At 41.9% G+C, this 20,835-nt stretch overlaps 1 protein-coding gene across 1 annotated transcript in view; it reads right to left on the bottom strand.

The window, feature by feature from the left end:
• Positions 1-317: 317 nt before the first annotated feature.
• LOC309549332 (fucolectin-like) overlaps positions 318-20,835 on the bottom strand; it is a 135,692-nt gene continuing 115,174 nt past the window's right edge. The window contains exon 4 of the mRNA XM_082249531.1: positions 318-482. Within this exon, the coding sequence (XP_082105657.1) occupies positions 332-482 (151 nt within the window). The 3' untranslated portion in view covers positions 318-331. The remainder of the gene's footprint in view (positions 483-20,835) is intronic.

Below are 20,835 nucleotides of genomic sequence, written 5' to 3'. Positions count from 1 at the left end.
CCATTAATCCTAGGACGGTACCATTAAAATCCCGATGCTTGCCCCACATTTGTGCTTCTCTTACTTATTCAGATCCGATACTTCTACATTTTTGATGCATTTCATCCTATTTAATGCATCTACTGCCTTTATATCCAACACACATAACATGCTCTGTATCCTGGAACCCAGCAAATTCAGAAAACTAATTTGACAATACGCACATAATGCAGAATATTGTTTATTAATCCGTATTTGGTCATTGGCTTTTTGCCGTCAGATTACTGAAACATAGGGCAATACATTTTTATTTGTATTATCGTATTCATCGGTTGTTCTTTAGGTGGTCCTTTCAATGCTTGTCAGCAGTCCAGACTTGAACTTCACATAATTGGAGATATTCTTTTTTACCACGTAAAATGATATTGACGTATCTGCCAACCATGCCCTGACAGTAGAAGTTCTGTGTTCCTCCAGCTGGGATAGAGGAAACCAACCCGCACCTGCAAAGTGAAACTGATTAATACCAATAGTAACAATAAAACCAATTACACATGCATTTATGTATTGATTTGTATAAGAAGCAACATAATACTTAAAGAAAAATAAAAGATAAAGCTCAACATAAAATACAATAAGAAGCAGCTTTTCCTGCAAAGCGTACTTCCAATCTGGCACTATTTCCCAAAGTATTTATATTTGGCCAACTGAGGTCCTTCAGGATAAATGACCGCATTCATTCATCCCACTTCCTCTGAGCTCAGGCTATCATTGACACAACAGATGGGGTGGCGTGTACTGAATCCCTTATCATTCACATGTAGGAGGACATGTATCTGGGTCCCTCTTATTTTAAAATGCCAGTTTTGATGTAGTTGTATACATCATACAGGTGTGTCATTTCATAAGCAGGTTCAAGTTATCCTCCAGACACATTTTCATTTTTGCTGCAGTATCGCCGCGATCGTTAGAGCAAGAGCAATAATTCTAGCACAAGACCTCCTCTGTAACTCTAAACGGGTAACTGGTAATTTTTTTTAAAGCGTCTGAAAAAACAAGAGACACACCTGTGGTCTGCCTTGCCACCTAAAATCTCACACCCCAAATTCCCACACTGTTTTTTCCACTAACGCAGACAAAAAGAAACGTGGAGTATTGATGGCAATTAAAGATACTGTAGTCTTCTCTCAGAAATTCCTGGAAATGGATTCAAATTTATTATTTTAGGTGCACTTCTTAATCACCACCCTTATACCTTCATCACGTTATATGCCCCTAATACTAAACAAAAGTCCTTCCTCAATAAACTAATGAAGAAAATTAGATCTCTGCAAATAGGCTACCATGTACTATGCAGCGATTTCAATGATGTGCCCACAAGTTGTAATAGACGCCCCACATACGCCCTGTCAGACTTAAAGCGGAGTTCCACCCTGGATTTTTTTTTTTTTTTTAATACCCCCGGGACAGTCAGGGCTAGTGCATTCCACAATGGCTAGCCTCTGATCTGTCCCGGGTTGCACTTACCTGTTAGGACAAATACTTACCTTGCAAACGTCTTGTCCAGCGCTGCCATCTCAGATGTGGGCAGCTTGAAGCCAGCGCGTCCTCTTCGGCGTCTTCTTCCGCCTTCTTTGGTCCCACGATGCTCTGCGCCGGCCCCGACGTCACTTCCGGGTCGCGCGCGTCATCCCTCCACAGCTTCTGGGCATGCCCAGAATCTGTTTAGAAGGGGATGACGCGCGCGACCCGGAACTGACGTCGGGGCCGGTGCAGGCGCAATGATTCCTGGGAGCTATGACGTCCAGCTCCCAGGAATCATTGCAGAGCCAGGAAGTGACGACGGGCCGCGGCCGAGGAAGGAGGAAGAAGGAAGTAAGGTAAGTATATTTTCTTCGCTACGAGGTAAGTAAAAAAAAAAAAAAATATGCGATTATCCATTTCTTTTTCAGGTGACCCGGAGCGAGAAGATGAAGGTAAGTATAAAAATAGGGTGGAACTCCACTTTAAGGGAAAAATGAACACCTTTATGATGCTTGGAGGTGCACTTACAGATCTGAAAGAGACTATACCTTTTATTCCACAGCATTAAGGGTTTACTCTCGTATTGATCTGTTCCTGGTGGATAGGGATACGTTGCTCCAAACTACAGCCACACAGATTGGTTTAATTACCTGGTCAGATCACGCGCCCATATCATTGTCCCTTCAACTCCCAAATTCACCTACTCCAAACGGAATTTGGAAATTGAACACCTCATTACTGCATATTTCTCGATACCAGGAGCAGATCAAGGGATAGTTAAGCAATTTTATCCAATGCAATGCAGTTCTGTGGATAACATCAATACTCTGTGGTCTGCCCACAAGGCACATATGAGAGGGGTTTTTCTTAATCTAGGAGCCCAGGAGAAACGTACTAAAAAGCAATTAATTACTGATTTAACGGAGGCCATTCGCAATTTAGAATCCCTAAATAAAGCTCAATGTTCTTTAGATAGTGTTAAACAACTCATGGACCTCCACCATCAACTCTCCCAAATCTTTATTTCCCAATATGATCTTCTTCTAAAATGCCTTAACCTAAACTACCTAAACTACAATAAAATAGGTGCACATCTCTCAAGGCAAATTAAAAAGAAAGCTGTGAAAAATCGCATAGCGTATCTCCTAGATTTAAACAACGACCCAACAACAAATCAAACACACATCGGCAACAAAGTTGCTGAATTCTACTCAACCGTATACAATATAGGCTTAGAAGACCCCACTAATGCCCCCACATTTTCTTGAGCCCCTAAATCTCTCCAAGATAACACAAGATCAACTTGATAACCTCTCCACACCATCTGAAATCCAAACGGCCATCCATAAATTACCCATTCACAAATTCCAGGTTCAGACAGTATTGGGAATTAATATTATAAAGCATTCTCAGTGCTCCTGACTCCGTACTTACAGCAAATGTATGATCTATCAGATTTGCCCTAAATATCTAGCAAAATCAAAATCCCCAGCTACTGAAATTGCATACAGCGGACATTACGTCTCTTCCAATCTCCTCCTTGGAACTTTGGTCGCCAGATCTGTCTCTTTCACAATAGGAAGCTGCCAGAATAGCCACACTTGAAAGCCTACTTGAACCAAATGTTCCATGCTCTTTCCAAGACTTACAAACTTCCTTCGGATTACACAAGACAGACTTCTAGAGATTTCTTAGAACTCAATCTATTCTCTCTACTCTCCTTAAAGGAGCATATTACATTGCCATGGGTATTATTTATTTCTTTAATACCACTACCCCCAAAGGTCAAAGGCATTTCATATCTTTATCGGACTGTATATCATAACTGTCTCTGGCAAAACCCCCACCATGGAAATTTGGGAATCTGATCTATCACAACAATTCACAAAACGCGACTGGCAAAAGGCATCTTAACTTCTCATAACATCATCAAAATGCATTACACGCTGGGTAGCATCTCTCAAGCTCATTCCTAGGTGGTACTACACCCCTTCAAGATTAGCTAAAATGTTCCCATCTTCATCATCACTTTGCTGGAGAGGATGCGGACAGCATGGAACCCTTCTACACATATGGTGGAACTGTCCAATGGCACTCGCATTCTGGCAATATGTTTTCTCTTACTTATCTTTGGTTTCCACAATTAACATCAAATGCAACCCTGTGACAGCTTTACTCCTCTTACACCATGAATCTTGGGCCATTACGCTAACCCCTTTTCTTGTGCATGGCTTCATAGCAGCCAGAAGAACGATCACATTGGCATGGAAGCAAAATATCCCCCCTGATTGTTCACTCTTCATCCGACTACTGAACACTCGCACCCAATTTGAGCTGATGTTTGCCATCAAAAATGGCAAATGTGCTTCCTTTTGGAAAAAATGGCACAGATGGTTGAACCACAAAGACTGCACAGCAAGAATTTGTTTGGACCTTGAAGTATTCTACAGCATTCTCTAGGTATCCCGTAGAAAGGTATTTTAGTCTTGAAAATTGCTTCTTAAGTTACGCATATAAGTTGATTCTTAGGTTACACTTTTAAGCTTGAACATATATTGGTAGAAATTTATCACTGCCTTATTATTGCTACATTTTTATTTTTGTAATCTACATTTGCAGCACCCTTGGCGCAATTGTCTGTACAATCAATATGTCACATTCTTTAATAGATAAAATAAAAATAAAAAAATCATCTTTACCTGGCATTACTGTTCCCGTTGTTGGTCAGAGAGTTTCCAACAAGAATTTCAGCACCGTTCAGTCTTTCACTACAGCAGTCTCCTCTATTAGTGATGGAAATTAAGGCAATTCTATATGGTTTATGCAGGTCCACCCTCCACCAGGGAGACCAGTCATTGTGTGTATGTGAGCAGGAGCCATGGTAAAAGTATGAGTCTTGGTTTCCATCTACTGCATTTATTGCTGCTGACTGGTAGCCATGTTCTACCAGGGTTAAAATGGAGGACTGAGTTGCTCGACCTTGAAGGGCAACATTCCGATCTGTTAAAAAATGTGAGAGTAAAGCTACATATTACTCAATGTAAAAATAGTACAAGAGAGGAGATACATGAGACACAGCTTGGGTGCACATGGGGGATTCTTAATAGCTTTTATCGCAATAGACATTTTGTTGTATTTTCTTTTAGTAGTAGACATTTACAACTATCACTGAATCTCTTCAATTTACAATCTTGCCCCTTTCTCTCCACCCAGCATGTGCTCTAGCTCCTCATACATGCCTGTGCTATCATTCATAGTCAGTGTGCTATTACTTGCCAATGATTATCTGATTTCATGCTTGGACATAAAGTGAAGTGGTGACCCATCCCAAACACACATTACCCAATCTGGATTGACATCCATAGATTACCAACACTCTTCTGGTTATTATGTGGCTGTTCAACCAATTAGGGTTCTGCCTTTTTGTTAAAGAGCCATGGAAGAATCCAGCAGGTGAATGCGACAAGATAATTTTGTGTACTTCTTGTCAATTTTGTTTATTGAAATTCAACAAATTACAAAGACAGGTTCAAAAGGGGCATAGGAAAATACCATGTCAGGATACAATGGGGGATTGGATTATAGTCCCGTAATATAACTGACAATGGTTTATGTCACATAAACATCATAGGAATAAAAACTCAAAAGGCAATCAGTGATGCTGAAACCTACCATGAACAATAGAGAATATAACAAAGCCTTAGGGCTAATAGTAAGCTATGATTATCAATAATATTTCTTAACCAATTCTGGACCGGAAGATTTTCCCCCTTATTGACCAGGCCATTTTTTGCGATTCGGCACTGCGTTATTTTAACGGAAAATTTTGCGGTCGTACAACGCTGTACCCAAATAAAATTGATGTCCTTTTTTCCCCACAAATAGAGCTTTCTTTTGGTGGTATTTGATCACCTGTGCGATTTTCATTTTTTTTGTGCTACTGTATAAACAAAAAAGTGACAATTCCGAAAAAAAAACCAATATTTTTCACTTTCTGCTATCTAACATTCCCAAGAAAAAAATGTAAAAAAAAAACATATTTTTTTCATCATTTTAGGCCAATTTGTATTCTGCTACATATTTTTGGTAAAAAAAAAAAAAAAAAAATTCCAATAAGCCTATTTTGATTAGTTTGCTCAAAATTAACTGCGTCTACAAACTTGGGTAAAGATTTATGTAATTTTTATTTATTTTATTTTTTTACTAGTAATGGCAGTGATCTGCGATTTTGAGCGGGACTGCGACATTGCGGTGGACAGATTGGACCACTAACTGACACTTTTGGGGGGACCAGTGACATTATTACAGTAATCAGTGCTTAAAAAAAATACGCTCTGTTACTGTAATAATGACACTGGCAGGGAAGGGGTTAACCCAGGGGCGCTCAAAGGGTTAAATGTATGCCTAGGGGGTGTTTTCTAACTGTGGAGGGATAGGCATGTGGAATCAACACAGAGACCTGTGTTCCTGAATAGGAGGATCACAGGAGCTCTGTATTGATTCCTGAGAGAACAACGGTCTGCTGTGTTTACAACAGCAGACCGTCGTTCTCTCTCCATGGGGAGCGATCGTGGGTGCCGGTCCCTTGAATCAGCTTCCCCGCTGGCAAATGGGGGCACGCCCCACAGACAGCTCCCACAGATCGCAGTACAGGTATGGCGATTCGCGCAGCCGACCCAGCCTGCCGCAGTATATATGCGCCGGGCGATCGGCAAGCGGTTAAAAAGATTGCAGGAGGTTTATTGTTTTTATGTAACATGTAGGAGCTTATGTCAATAATGTTATAAACTGAAGAGAATAATTAAAGGAACCGCAGCTTGAACCTGAAGAAAAGAAAGAAGAGGAAGGGGATAGCAGCAGTGGCGGCCCGTCCATTGGGGGCGCAGCGCCCCCCCAATCCATGCATCCAGCCCCCTAATCTACATGCAGGGCACCGGACACATAGATTCCAATGTTTTTTTTTTTTTAAGCACCTGATTAGAGCCAGAGGTTTTAATAGGCTATTCGCTATTGCCACACTGATTCTCCTCCCGGCCAATCAGGAAGCAGGTCCTGAGACCTGTTTCCCGATTAGCCGAAAGGAGAAACCGTGCTATTGGCCAAGAAGGGGTAGGAGGTAGCCGCTGAGAAGGGACATGAAGGAGCCTGAGGGGGAAGCCGCCACCTGTCATACCGGAGGAACAAGTTAAGTAAACTGGTGGGCTGGCGAGCAGGCGGGGGGGGGGAGAGATGTGGTGGTGCAGGCTGGAGTGATATGGGGGGGGCAGCAGGTCCATCTGCCGCAACCCCGCCCGACTGATGGAGCACCATCCGCCACTGGATAGGAGTGATAGAAAGATTTGATAGAAGGGAAAACAGAAAAGAAATAAAAGGAAGGAATAGAGAAAGAAGAGCAAGAAGGGGGATCCCTGGGGAATGTGTGGTGATAATCATTTGATGTTTATCGAGAAAATGAGAATGTGGGTAATAGTAACCAGGGCATCAACAAGGATTCATCAAAATTGGAAGGCAAAAAGTGTGTCACCCAAGGGAGCCATTCTTTTTCCTAAAGTTACTTATTTTGTCTTGAGTTATAGCCTCTATTTTGGCATGAATCATAGCTTGATTGAGCACTTTCAGACCGCCCACCGTGTATTTACGTCAGTATTTGACGTTAAATACCGGGGTTGTGGCAGCAAGATAGCTATCATAACCCCGGTATTTTTTTAAACAGTCCACTTTAACATATGGGTGGTCCAAGCGGCAGATGTGCCCCCCTCCCGCTGCCTCCCGGTCATTTTCCGGAGCTGTCAGTAGCAGGGGAAATGATCTGGTCTTCTTTTCTCTGAGGCAGGAAGTCGAGTGAGGGAAAGCTGGCCCCAAATAGACTCTATGGCCTTGGAGGACCGGAGAGACTTCATCCGTCGCTTCCTCCCAATGGATTTAAAGGGCCAATTTTTTTCATCATGAAAAAAATAGCTTTTTTTTTGCTTTTTAGTGTAGATGTGAGATCTGAGACCTTTTTGACCCCAGATCTCACATTAAAGAGGTCCAGTCCTGCCTATTTCTTTTTTTGAAAATTCATTTTTATTGAAGAAATAGAACATATGAACAATAACAAAAGGCATATGAAAATTAACTGTGCACTTACATTACATGTCCATCATAGAACAAGCCGAAAACCATACAGACGATCAAATAAGATATCCTTGCACAAACCATTATAAAAGTATAAAACATATGTCGTGCACGCGCCCAAGACTTGGCTCAAAGAAGGGATTAGTGCAAATTATGTGGTATCCGGACCCTCACCCCAATTGGGTGCAAACTGTGAGGGTGCGGCCACCACCCAAGGAAATCCTCATAACACAGGTGTCGCTACTACCTATGTATGTCTCCCTAATCTGAGTCAAACAGGGTGCTAATTAGGAGCAGTGATAAGGAAAGAATAACAGACCAGAAATATGGATTGGGGTAATGGAGGGAAAGGATAAAGGGAGTGGAGGGGTAAAGGGGGAGGGGGGGGGTTTACCACCAGAGCAATATAGCATGCAGATGGGGATATTTCACTAAAGTTACATATCAAGGAGAGTAAGTTTAAGTTAAGGTCAGGGGGTGACCAATCCAAGATTGCCACTGTTTTTGGAATGTAGCAGCTTTCCTATGTTTGAAAGCGAGCATTCTTTCCATTTCATATTGGTTGGCTACTCTGTGTTTGATAGCTATTAAGAGCGGAGGATCAGTAGTCCTCCACTTAGCAGCAATCGCGATTCTCATGGCAAACAGTATATGAGCCATCACCTTCCAGGGGCCAGGGGAAAGGAAATCCAGACCTAGCCCCAGCAAGGCTAAAGCCGGGGAGGGTTCGCAGGGCGATCCCAGCAATTTTGAAGCCCAAGCAAAAACTGGACCATCGGGCAGCTCCAGAACACATGCAAAATGTTTCCTGTCTCTTGGCACTCCCTCCAGCAAAGGGGAGAGCATTTCTTATCCATAGCATGGAGCCTGGCAGGTGTCATGTAATACCTATGAAACAGTTTTTGGGAGTTGTCCCAGTGGTCCACACACGCCGAGGATGAGCGACTGATCTGGAATGCTCTCATCCACTGAGCAACAGGGAAGGACTGGCCTAGCTCGTCCTCCCACTTAAGGATAGTGGGGGACTTGCGAAGCGGAGATTGATAATTGTAAAATTTATAGCACATGGAGATACCTTTAATATTAGAGCGGGTCTTTACGATTAGAAATTCCCAAAGCTTCTTTGGTATTGGGGGAAGCACTGAGGCGTGGGCTTTATTGTAAGCTGCAATCTGGAATTTAGTCAGCATGTCAAGGGCAGAGCAGGATTGGGGCAAATGAGCGGAATAGTGAAAGCCACGTTTTCGCCAGTACAGGGTAGATACTCCCGCAACAAATCATACACTGCTAGGGGGGTATCGAGGGTGACACATTCCTCGTCTTGGAAATTCTGACCAAGGAGGTGAGTCCACGCTTGCAAGGTAGCTTGAATGGTGGGGTAAGGAGGGGCTTTTAACTTATGGAGTAAGGTGGCTGCAAAGGTTAAGGCATGCAGGTTTTGACCTGGGGAGACTTGTCTCTCAATCTGATTCCACAGATTATCTTCCTGGTGCACAAACCAATAGCGGGCCTGTGATAGAACTGCAGCATGGTAGTAAGCTTGCGCTTCAGGAAGACCAACTCCCCCCAAATTATGGGGTTTGTAGAGAGTGGATAATGCTAGTCTAGGAGGCTTCCCATCCCAGATAAACTTTCTCAACTGGGAAGCCAGTTTATTGAAGAATAACTGGGGGATGGGGATGGGGAGCGTCCTAAAAAAAGTACAATAGCTTCGAAAGGACTTGCATTCTGTATGCTGCAATTCTGCCCAACCAGGAAAGGTGAACCTTCCTGATTTGGGAGAATTCTTCCTCAATACGGTCCAGTAGTGGCAACATATTACGTTCATATAGCTTCGCAACCGGTGAGGCGAGTTGGATGCCCAGGTAGGTTATCGAGGGGGCCTCCCAATTACAAGGAAACACTGCTTTAAGGGTGGCTAGTTCAGCAGACGGGATAGAGATGGGAAGAGCATAGAACTTAGAGGTGTTAACCTTATAGTACGATATTTGACCGAAAAGTTGAATAACAGATTGCAGTTCACGTAACGACACAGTCGGGTTAGTCAGGGTCAGAATGATATCGTCTGCAAAAAGGCCTAATTTGTGTTCAGTATGGCCAACTTGTATACCCTTAATATGAACGTTAGATCTAATAGCTTCCAGTCCTGCCTATTTCTATTACAAGTGATGTCTACATTCCCTTGTCTACATTCCCTTGTATAGACAGACAGACTATATTGTCAAAAGTATTGGGACACCTGCCTTTACACGCACATGAACTTTAATGGAATCACAGGCTTAGTCCGTAGGGTTCAATATTGAGTTGGCCCACCCTTTGCAGCTATAACAGCTTCAACTCGTCTAAGTTGGCTGTCCGCAAGGTTTAGGAGTGTGTCTATGGAAATATTTGACCATTCTGCATTTGTGAGGTCAGGCACTGACGTTGGATGAGAAAGCCTGGTTCGCAGTCTGCATGCTAATTTATCCCAAAGGTGTTCTATCAGGTGGAGGTCAGGACTCTGTGCAGACTAGTAAAGTTCCTCCACCCCAAACTTGCTCAGCCATGTCTTTATGGACCTTTCTTTGTGCACTAGGGTGCAGTCATGTTGGAACAGGAAGGGGCCAAACCCTGACAAGCAATCCCACATCTTAATCCCCCCTCCACCAAATTATTTGGATTAGTGCACAAAGCATGGTCCATAAAGACATGGATTAGCAAGTTTGGGTTGGAGGAACTTGACTGGCCTGCACAGAGTCCTGACCTCAACCCGATAGAACACTTTTGGGATGAATTAGAGTGAAGACTGCGAGGCGGGCCTTCTTTTTCAACATCAGTGCCTGACCTCACAAATGCGCTTCTGGAAGAATGGTCAAACATTCCCATAGACACACTCCTAAACCTTGTGGACAGCCTTCCCAGAAGAGCTGAAGCTGTTAGAGCTGCAAAGGGTGGGCCAACTCAATATTGAACCCTACGGACTAAGACTGGGATGCCATTAAAGTTAATGTGCATGTAACAGCAGATGTCACAATACTTTTGACAAGATAGACAGACAGACAGTCCTGAGATTGACCTACATATCTATCATTTTACCATATGCGTTTATATCTTATCATTTATAGTATATGTGGTTTATACATGATTAATAAATTATTACAATAATTAGGCCAGTTCTAAACGTACAGGATGAACACTTAGCAGAAACTCCACAGAGGATCCCCAAGAAGGTGACAGTGTGCAGAAACATCATTTTCATGATTCAGTGGGTTCTCCTGAAATTCACCTAAAGGAAATGTGGGGGAAAAAATGTTAGGTATAGCACAAAAGATTTTGACTGTGTTTCTTGTTTGAATTCTCGGGTTTATGTAGACCTAGCCATTAAAATTGAATAAATAGAAAACATAGGCATGATGGAGGTGGACTTGGATGGAGGTGGACTTGGATGGAGGTGGACTTGGATGGAGGTGGACTTGGATGGAGGTGGACTTGCTGTTTGATTTTTAGAAATATATCTGGTCATTAAAGTGTAAAACCAAAAATATTTGTTCAGCCATATGGTCAATAGCCATTTTTAGATGGTAACATCAGCCAGCATTCCCACCCTTTGTTACATGTAGCTGCTGGGTGATCAGGACAAAAATAAAGAGTGAATCTAACCAACAAAGGAACACATAATAATTAAAGACCTAAATCCTTAAGAAATAGAAAAATATGTTTTTCTGGATTTTTTAACCTACAAGTTCTTAGCTTATACCCATCACCAGGGAAATAGGCACCCCCTACTACCCACCCCACCCATTCACACACATCATACCCACCATACTGCAATTCATTGTAATGCCTCACAGCACAGCACTGGGTATAACACAGCTCAGCACTGTATAGTACATCATTGCCAAACATGCGGAAGAAACTACTGTTATTGAAGAAAAAGATCTTCAATTTGCTATGCAAACGTGATGTATTTACATAGTAGTTTTACAAAAGTCTCTATTATGTTGGTGGTGACTACCACCTGTTTTTTTCTGGTGATGTATTTTAACTAAAGCTATATGTTGGAATAAAGTATATTTTAAGTAATTTGTGCCTCTACATTGTGTGCACCTTAAAAGTCCCACCTTGAATGTGTCTTCAATATTCTGTCAGTTCGAAATGTGGTGCCCAATTGATCTCCTATCAGTCCTTTTTTGTGATTACTTTAAATGAAAAATGTATTTAGATTAAAGTGATTGTAAATCTATTTTTTTTTTTCAAAATACCAAACATGTCTATTTACCTACTCTGTGTAACAATTTTGCAAAGGACAATATATTAGCAATTATGACACTATATTACCAAAAGTATTGGGACACCTTCCTTTCCACGCACATGAACTTTATTGGCATCCCAGTCTTAGTCCGTAGGGTCCAATATTGAGTTGGCCCACCCTTTGCAGCTATAACAGCTTCAAGTTACCCGCTCCACCAAATGATTTGGACTAGTGCACAAAATAAGGTCCATAAAGACATGGATGAGTGAGTTCGGGGTGGAGGAACTTGACTGGCCTACACAGTGTCCTGACCTCAATCTGATAGAACACCTTTGGGATGAATTTGAGCGGAGACTGCGAGCCAGGCCTTCTCCCCAACATCAGTGCCTGACCTCACAAATGTGCTTCTGGAAGAATGGTCAAACATTCCCATAGACACACTCCTAAACTTTGTGGACAACCTTCTCAGTAGTGTTGAAGGCTGGGATGTCATTAAAGTTAATTTGCGCGTAAAGGCAGGTGTCCCAATACTTTTGGTAATATAGTGTATCTATATTTTTTATTTGGATACACTTTAACTTGTCCTTCTATCTGTCAAATAAAAATCATTTTTTCATTACAAATGTATTTGTTGTTACAGATAGCAGTAAACTAGCAATAGGATCCATGACTGTTAACAATGTTTTAAAAATAGAACAGGGTCTTGAAAGAACCCGTTGCTACATCTATGGATTGCTCCCACCAATACACCATATCAGGGGAGAGAAAAATCATCATGTATTTGGGAGCCCAGAAACACTACATTCATGTTCAGGTGCACCAGAGATAAATTACTCTAATCTGACATAGAGAGTCTTACCCTTCAGTCAGCTCCTGCGTCTTCTGTCCCTAAAATGTAGAAAGATTTTCTATTAGTTCACATTATGGGGAAAAACTGCATTGAGAAGGCAGTACAGATATGGTTGACCACCCCTCCTCCTCAAAAAACTCCACGCCTTTGGTCTTCATGACTGTACTCTTCATTGGTTCTCTTCCTAATTATCCAACCTCACCTTTAGCATTACTTATAATTCTACTACCTCCTCTCCTCTTCATTTCTCTGTTGGGGTCCCTCAAGGTTCTGTTCTTTGACCTCTCCTATTTTCAATCTACACATCCTCTCTGGGCCAATACCATCTCTATGCTGACGATACCCAAATCTATTTATCCACCCCTCAGTTCACTCCCTCAGTCTCCTCAATTTACTAGCAGATATATCAGTCTGGATGTCACACCACTTCCTCAAACTCAATCTATCCAAAACCGAACTTATAATTTTTCCTCCACCACGTGCCCCTTCCCCTGACCTCTCTGTCAAAATCAATGGTACAACTATCAGCCCATCCCCACATTCCAAGGTCCTAGGTGTAGTCCTGGACTCTGAACTCTCCTTCGAGCCCCACATCCAATCACTGTCCAAATCTTGCCGCCTCAACCTTCTCAATATTTCCAAAATAGGTCCCTTTCTAACCAATGACACAAAAAAGCTCCTAGTTCACTCCCTGGTCATCTCAGGTCTCGACTACTGCAATTCCCTCCTCATTGGCTTACCTCTACATAGGCTACCCCCCCCCCCCTTCAATCCATCATGAATGCTGCTGCCAGACTCATCCACCTTACCAATTGATAAGTGTCCGCTGCTCCTCTCTGTCAATCCCTCCACTGGCTTGCGCTCACCCAACAAATTAAATTCAAAATACAAAGCCATCCACAATTTAGCCCCAGCTACATCACTAGCCTGGTCTCAAAATACCAACCTAATCGCTCTCTTCATTCCTCTCAAAACCTCCTGCTCTCTAGCTCCCTCATCACCTCCTCCCATGCTTGCCTCCAGGACTTTTTCAAAACCTCTCCAATCCTATGAAACTCCTTACCCCAATCTGTCCGATTATCTCCTACTCTGTTCGTTTTTAGATGATCCCCGAAAACCCTCCTCTTCAGAGAAGCCTATCCTACCCACACCTAACAACCATACTTCCATTTTTTTCATCAGCTTATCCACCACAGTTATTGCCTTTTGTTTCACTTGACCCTCCCTTCTAGATTGTAAGCTCTAATGAGCCGGGCCCTCTGATTCCCCCTGTATTCAATTGAATTGTAATTCTATTGTCCTCCCTCATATTGTAAAGCGCTGCGCAAACTGTTGGCGCTATATAAATCCTGTATAATAATATAATAAAAAATAATAATAATAATAAATCAAACATTTTGTTTTAACCTTGTCACTACTATTTGAAGAAAAAAACACAATGGAAAAAAAAAATAAAATATATATATATATATATATATATATATATGTATATATATTTATTACCAGATATATTTTGGTAAATCTGTGAATTGTATTTGTAGGTTAATAAGCTAAACTTTCAAAACATGTGTAAAATTGTCCAATCTGCAGAAAACCATTTGATTCAAATATCATTGAAGATCCATAATATTCTGGATTTATAAACTGCCTGATATGATACATCAGATGAACAGGACAGTATAATAAAAATTATAATTATTATAATAAAAATATTATTATTAATAATAATACTAACAATCTTGTAAGTAATCATTTAGATAAAAACATACCTTAGAAAGAATAGTTTCTTGCTATACAAATCCACAGTTGTGATTGTAAATAGATGTCTACTACTTATAGTAAAATTAGAGGAACATCTCACACATTGCAGGTATAGATAAGACCACACCACCGTTTTTTTCTGTTGGGGAGAAATATTGGCAATAGATTTCTGTAGATACATTATCTCCCACCACAGCAAACCCAATTCCTGATAACACAGTGATATGCAATATTACTGTACATAGAACATAGTATAAAATACACAGCACACGTACAGTGCACATAATATTTTATAGGACAATGTATCACTTCTGTAATTTTTATTTTATAAGGGTTTAATATCACAATCTGATAATCACATCAGGAGAACACAGTGCATGAAGGGTGCAGAATCCTTAGCTGGTTCCTTCCCATTGACATTAACTGTGAAGGTTCTTATTTATCTGGGCCATGGGTAATCTATTAGTACTTTGTTCTTTCATTTTGAAGACATTTTGCAAATCATCCAGATGGTTTCCTCAGTTGCTAATGAAGATCCATGGATGAGGAGCAAAATTGTTCCAACATTACAAGTCCAGATGAATATGACCAACTACCTCTAGATACAGAAGACACATTCATTGTTAGCATGGATTTAAAGGACATGTCAAAGTCCAATCTTTCTTATAATTATTTAACCACTTAAGCCCCAGAAGATTTTACCCCCTTCCTGATCAGGCCCTATTTTGCAATTCGGCACTGCATGACTTTAACGGACAATTGCGCGGTCGTGCAACACTGTACCCAAATGAAATTGATGTCCTTTTTTCCCACAAATAGAGCTTTCTTTTGGTGGTATTTGATCACCTGTGCGATTTTTACTTTTTGGGCTATAAACAAAAAAATAGCGACAATTTTGAAAAAATAACAATATTTTTCACATTTTTTTATATGAAATTCCCCCCAAAAAATGTAAAAATCAAAATTTTTTAACATTTTAGGCCAATTTGTTTTCTGCTACATATGTTTGGTAAAAAAATCGCAAGAAGAGTATTTTGATTGGTTTGTGCAAAAGTTATTGCATTTACTAACTACGGGAAAGATTTATGTAATTTTTATTGTGTTTTTTTTTTAACGAGTAATGGCGGCAATCTGCGATTTTTTTTTTTTTGTGGGACTGCGCCATTGCGGCGGACAGATCGGACCCTTGACTGACATTTTTAACACTTTTGGGAGTACCAGTGACATTACTACAGTAATCAGTGCTATACATATGCACTGTTACTGTAAAAATGACACTGGCAGGGAAGGGGTTAACTTTATTAGAGATGCAGGGGTTAAATGTGTCCCTAGGGGCGTGATTCTAACTGTAAAGGGATGTGGCTAGTGATGTAACCACAGAGACATACAATCCTACATAGTAGGATCGTATGATCTCTGCAGTTACATCAGGGAGAATGACAGACGGCTTTGTTTACATCAGCCGCCTGCCTTTCTCCCTCTCCACCGGGAGATCACAAGTGACCGGCGGACATCGGGTCCACCGGTCACACGCACGGACATCTCAGGGAACGAGTTGGGGTGGGAGCTCGCCTCCGGCGGCACGCGCTCGCCCCCTAGAAGCTCTCAGGCTAGCGACGTAGTACTACGCCACTTTGCCTATACGGGGCTGACTGCCACAGTAAATGTACTTGCGGCGGTCGGCAAGTGGTTCAAATTAATTTAAATATGTCAAGGTTCAGTAAAAAAAAGCATGTATGCTTTTTCTTGTGTATTAACCTGCACTTTTCATTAATGTTTTTCAAGCACATGAAATACAAAAAAACTATCAGCGCAAACCCAATATATGTGATAAAATAACTCAACCTCAATTCACTGTGCATAAATCAGGTGTGTGAAAGTGTATAAGTGGTATCCGGCAGCATACACCAATCGTGTTTCACAAATCACAATAAACTATAAATCCTACCAAAATGTGATGCGCCAGAAATATAATAAAAAAGTGATGACTTTAAATACAATAAATCATATCCAGTTCATAAGGCACATAGCAATGTGTGTGCTTCCAATAAAGTGATATGAAGAGTGTCCCCGTATCCAATTGAAGAAAATCCAGTGATGAAAACAAGTTGTAAACACCAATTAGTGAATCCCTCCACCAGGTGAATTAGCCTCTCACCTTCCTAAAGGACCCAAACGGGCCAGCAATCACATGTGTCATGGATCAGACTTCCAGGAAAGAGCCACACTGTATTGCACCTCGAGGGATCCCGGGACATATAAAAAACAGAGGAAGAAATCTAGTGCTCTCTGCTTACTAATAAGGGTGTGCTTTATTAGAGAAAGGCAGATCAACTCACATTTGTTGGGCACTCAGCCGTGCCTGCTGTATAAGCGATGTCAGCGATCTGTTACCAGAGAGAGACTCTGCGTCGGCCACGCACGCTCCGTCCCCCTATACGCGTTACGTCGAGCGTAATGCTCCTTTGACTTCCTCGGTAGGTTGACCCCTACCGAGGAAGTCAAAGGAGCATTACGCTCGACGTAACGCGTATAGGGGGACGGAGCGTGCGTGGCCGACGCAGAGTCTCTCTCTGGTAACAGATCGCTGACATCGCTTATACAGCAGGCACGGCTGAGTGCCCAACAAATGTGAGTTGATCTGCCTTTCTCTAATAAAGCACACCCTTATTAGTAAGCAGAGAGCACTAGATTTCTTCATCTGTTTTTTATATGTCCCGGGATCCCTCGAGGTGCAATACAGTGTGGCTCTTTCCTGGAAGTCTGATCCATGACACATGTGATTGCTGGCCCGTTTGGGTCCTTTAGGAAGGTGAGAGGCTAATTCACCTGGTGGAGGGATTCACTAATTGGTGTTTACAACTTGTTTTCATCACTGGATTTTCTTCAATTGGATACGGGGACACTCTTCATATCACTTTATTGGAAGCACACACATTGCTATGTGCCTTATGAACTGGATATGATTTATTGTATTTAAAGTCATCACTTTTTTATTATATTTCTGGCGCATCACATTTTGGTAGGATTTTTCAAGCACATGCAGTTTAAAGTATAAGTTCACCTTTTGTAACATGGCAAACTTTTGTTTGTTTGTGATATGCATTGCCTTTCCATGTGCACCTTGAAGTCCCTTGGTGCTGGCACTGTGGCATATATTTGCAAATGTGTGCAAGCAAAACCCTCTGGTTTTAACGTAAGCTGTTAGGCAGGGCCAATTTGGTTGTTTTGCATTTTGGCTGGTAAGTTTGCTGGGAAATCTTTTGTTTGTTAGTGATATTCAATGCCTTTCCATGTGCACCTTGCTGCAAAGGCAAGTTATAGGTTGGGGTGGTTGCCACTTTTTGTATAGTTGGTTGAATTTGGTGCTGAATGCACTGGATGCCTTGACTGCCATTGTGCTATTGCTGGGCATCACGTGCATCCCTGTGCCCTTAACGAGGAGTGAGCTCCATCAAGGCATACCTGCCCTTAATCTATCCATTCCTATATTTGCTCCTACCATGGAGGCTCTCAAAATTTAGAGTTGGGACCACAGTATATATATATATATATATATATATATATATATATATAGAGGTCCCTTGGTGTGGGCACTGTGGCATATATTTGCAAATGTGTGCAAACTAAACCCTCTGGTTTTAATGTAAACTGTTGGATAGGGCCAATTTGGTAGTTTTGCAGGCTGGCTGGTAAGTTTGCTGGGGAATCTTTTGTTTGTTTGAGCTGTGCATTGCCCTTCCATGTGCAAAGGCAAGTTATAGGTTGGGGTGGTTGCCACTTTTTTGTACAGTTGGTTTAATTGGGTGCTGGAAGCACTGGATGCCTTCGCTGCCATTGTGCTATTGCCGAGCATCATGTTCATCCCTGTGCCTTTAACGAGGGGTGAGCTCTATCCAGGCATACCGGTCCTTAATCTATACATTCTTATATGTGCTTACACTATGGAGACTCTCAAAATTTAGAGTATATATATATATATATATATATATATATATATATATATATATATATATATATAGAGGTCCTTTGGTGTGGGCACTGTGGCAAATATTTGCAAAAGATCTTCTAGCACTTATTTCCTTTGCCACCCTCCAACTTCCCCCTCCCAACACAACTCGCCCCCTCCCATCTACTCTTGGTGCCCCCCCCACATGATACCACAGTGAAAAAAGACAAAAGAAAAAGGGGCGCACCGACCTAGTGCATCACCACTGGAAGCATTTATTAAAATATTAAAAAGTATACAGTATACTCACAAGACAGGTGTGATAAAACACACATCAATATTGCACATAAAATCTCTCCAAGGTAGCCAAAGTCCCACGCAAAGCTGAATGGCATGCAGTGTGTCACATGGGGCTGCTATGGCTGGGCTGACGCGTTTCAGGGGCGAACCCCCTTCCTCAGAGCCAGAAAAATTGCTGCTGGGTCACACTCCAGAAAGGCCAGGGATTAAATGGGAGCTGGCCCCTCCCCTTCCTGTTCCGTCCACACCCAAAAGGGGGCGTGGGGGGGAAAAAACAGGGGGTGGAAAAAATTTTTTTTTATATATATAATAAAAATAAATAAAAATAGAATCAAAAATAATAACTCCACCTGGGCCAGACCTCCATTTTCCTAGGCTGAGCCGGACTGTGTCGGCAGCAATATAAAAATTCAGCTAATAAAACACTTAATTTTGAACACAGAGGAAAAAATACATAAATAAGAATAAAAAGTCAAAATGACAGTTGCTGATTATACATTGTAAATCACATTCAATAACATTGATACCTGTAGCTTTAAATAAAAAAGAGAGAAATTGTAAAAGTCCATTCCACTACCTTCCAGACAGCACCTAAATCCACTGATCCCAGATGCCAACACATATGCACACTACCCACACAGCACAAGATGGTCAATGGATTTTTGCAAATCTGTCAAGGTGGTCCACGCAGATGCATCCACATGCATACAGAGGCATTGGCTAAATCCATCATCTAAGTCTGTGGATGTGACTCTGCACATTCTAGAGGGCATAGGAGAGAGTATCGTCCTCCCCATTGGCTCACGGCGTCAAGGTTCTGACGCTTGTGGGATTATGCAGGGACCCGTAGTGGAGGAGCGGAAGTGACGCGGGATGCGTTGGAACGCACCCACCCGCACTTCCGATTTCTGGCTTCTGGGTGCGGGTTGGCGTGCGTTCCAAAGGGACGGTACTACCATGCAGCGGGGGGTGAACATCGGCAAGCCCACCACGCCTCCTATGCCCTCTAGAATGTGCAGAGTCACATCCACAGACTTAGATGATGAATTTAGCCAATGCCTCTGTATGCATGTGGATGCATCTGCGTGGACCACCTTGACAGATTTGCAAAACTCCATTGACCATCTTGTGCTGTGTGGGTAGTGTGCATATGTGTTGGCATCTGGGATCAGTGGATTTAGGTGCTGTCTGGAAGGTAGTGGAATGGACTTTTACAATTTCTCTCTTTTTTATTTAAAGCTACAGGTATCAATGTTATTGAATGTGATTTACAATGTATAATCAGCAACTGTCATTTTGACTTTTTATTCTTATTTATGTATTTTTTCCTCTGTGTTCAAAATTAAGTGTTTTATTAGCTGCATTTTTATATTGCTGCCGACACAGTCCGGCTCAGCCTAGGAAAATGGAGGTCTGGCCCAGGTGGAGTTATTATTTTTGATTCTATTTTTATTTATTTTTATTATATATATAAATTTTTTTTTCCACCCCCTGTTTTTTCCCCCCACGCCCCCTTTTGGGTGTGGACGGAACAGGAAGGGGAGGGGCCAGCTCCCATTTAATCCCTGGCCTTTCTGGAGTGTGACCCAGCAGCAATTTTTCTGGCTCTGAGGAAGGGGGTTCGCCCCTGAAACGCGTCAGCCCAGCCATAGCAGCCCCATGTGACACACTGCATGCCATTCAGCTTTGCGTGGGACTTTGGCTACCTTGGAGAGATTTTATGTGCAATATTGATGTGTGTATTATCACACCTGTCTTGTGAGTATACTGTATACTTTTTAATATTTTAATAAATGCTTCCAGTGGTGATGCACTAGGTCGGTGCGCCCCTTTTTCTTTTGTCTTTTTTCCCAGTTTTTTCTGGATACCCTTGATCCTGAGGGGGCAGCAAGACCACAGGCTTCTTCCTATTTGTGTCTGAAGTATCCCTTTTTTCCTCTGTCATACTCAACTCGAGCGCAGGAGATTTGCTTTATTAATGATACCACAGTGCCCAGGGCAGCCACCCCATTCTGCTCACCCCTTTTCCCAACCCTATTCTTGATCCATATCATTACACATATGAACTTACCTGAAACAATGTAACTCTCAAGATATAAGAAGTCAAACAGCACTGAATACATA

Source organism: Pelophylax lessonae (assembly GCF_965119305.1).
Source record: "Pelophylax lessonae genome assembly, chromosome: 3".
Lineage (NCBI taxonomy): Eukaryota > Metazoa > Chordata > Amphibia > Anura > Ranidae > Pelophylax > Pelophylax lessonae.
This window is presented reverse-complemented; position numbering and strand designations above follow the sequence as displayed.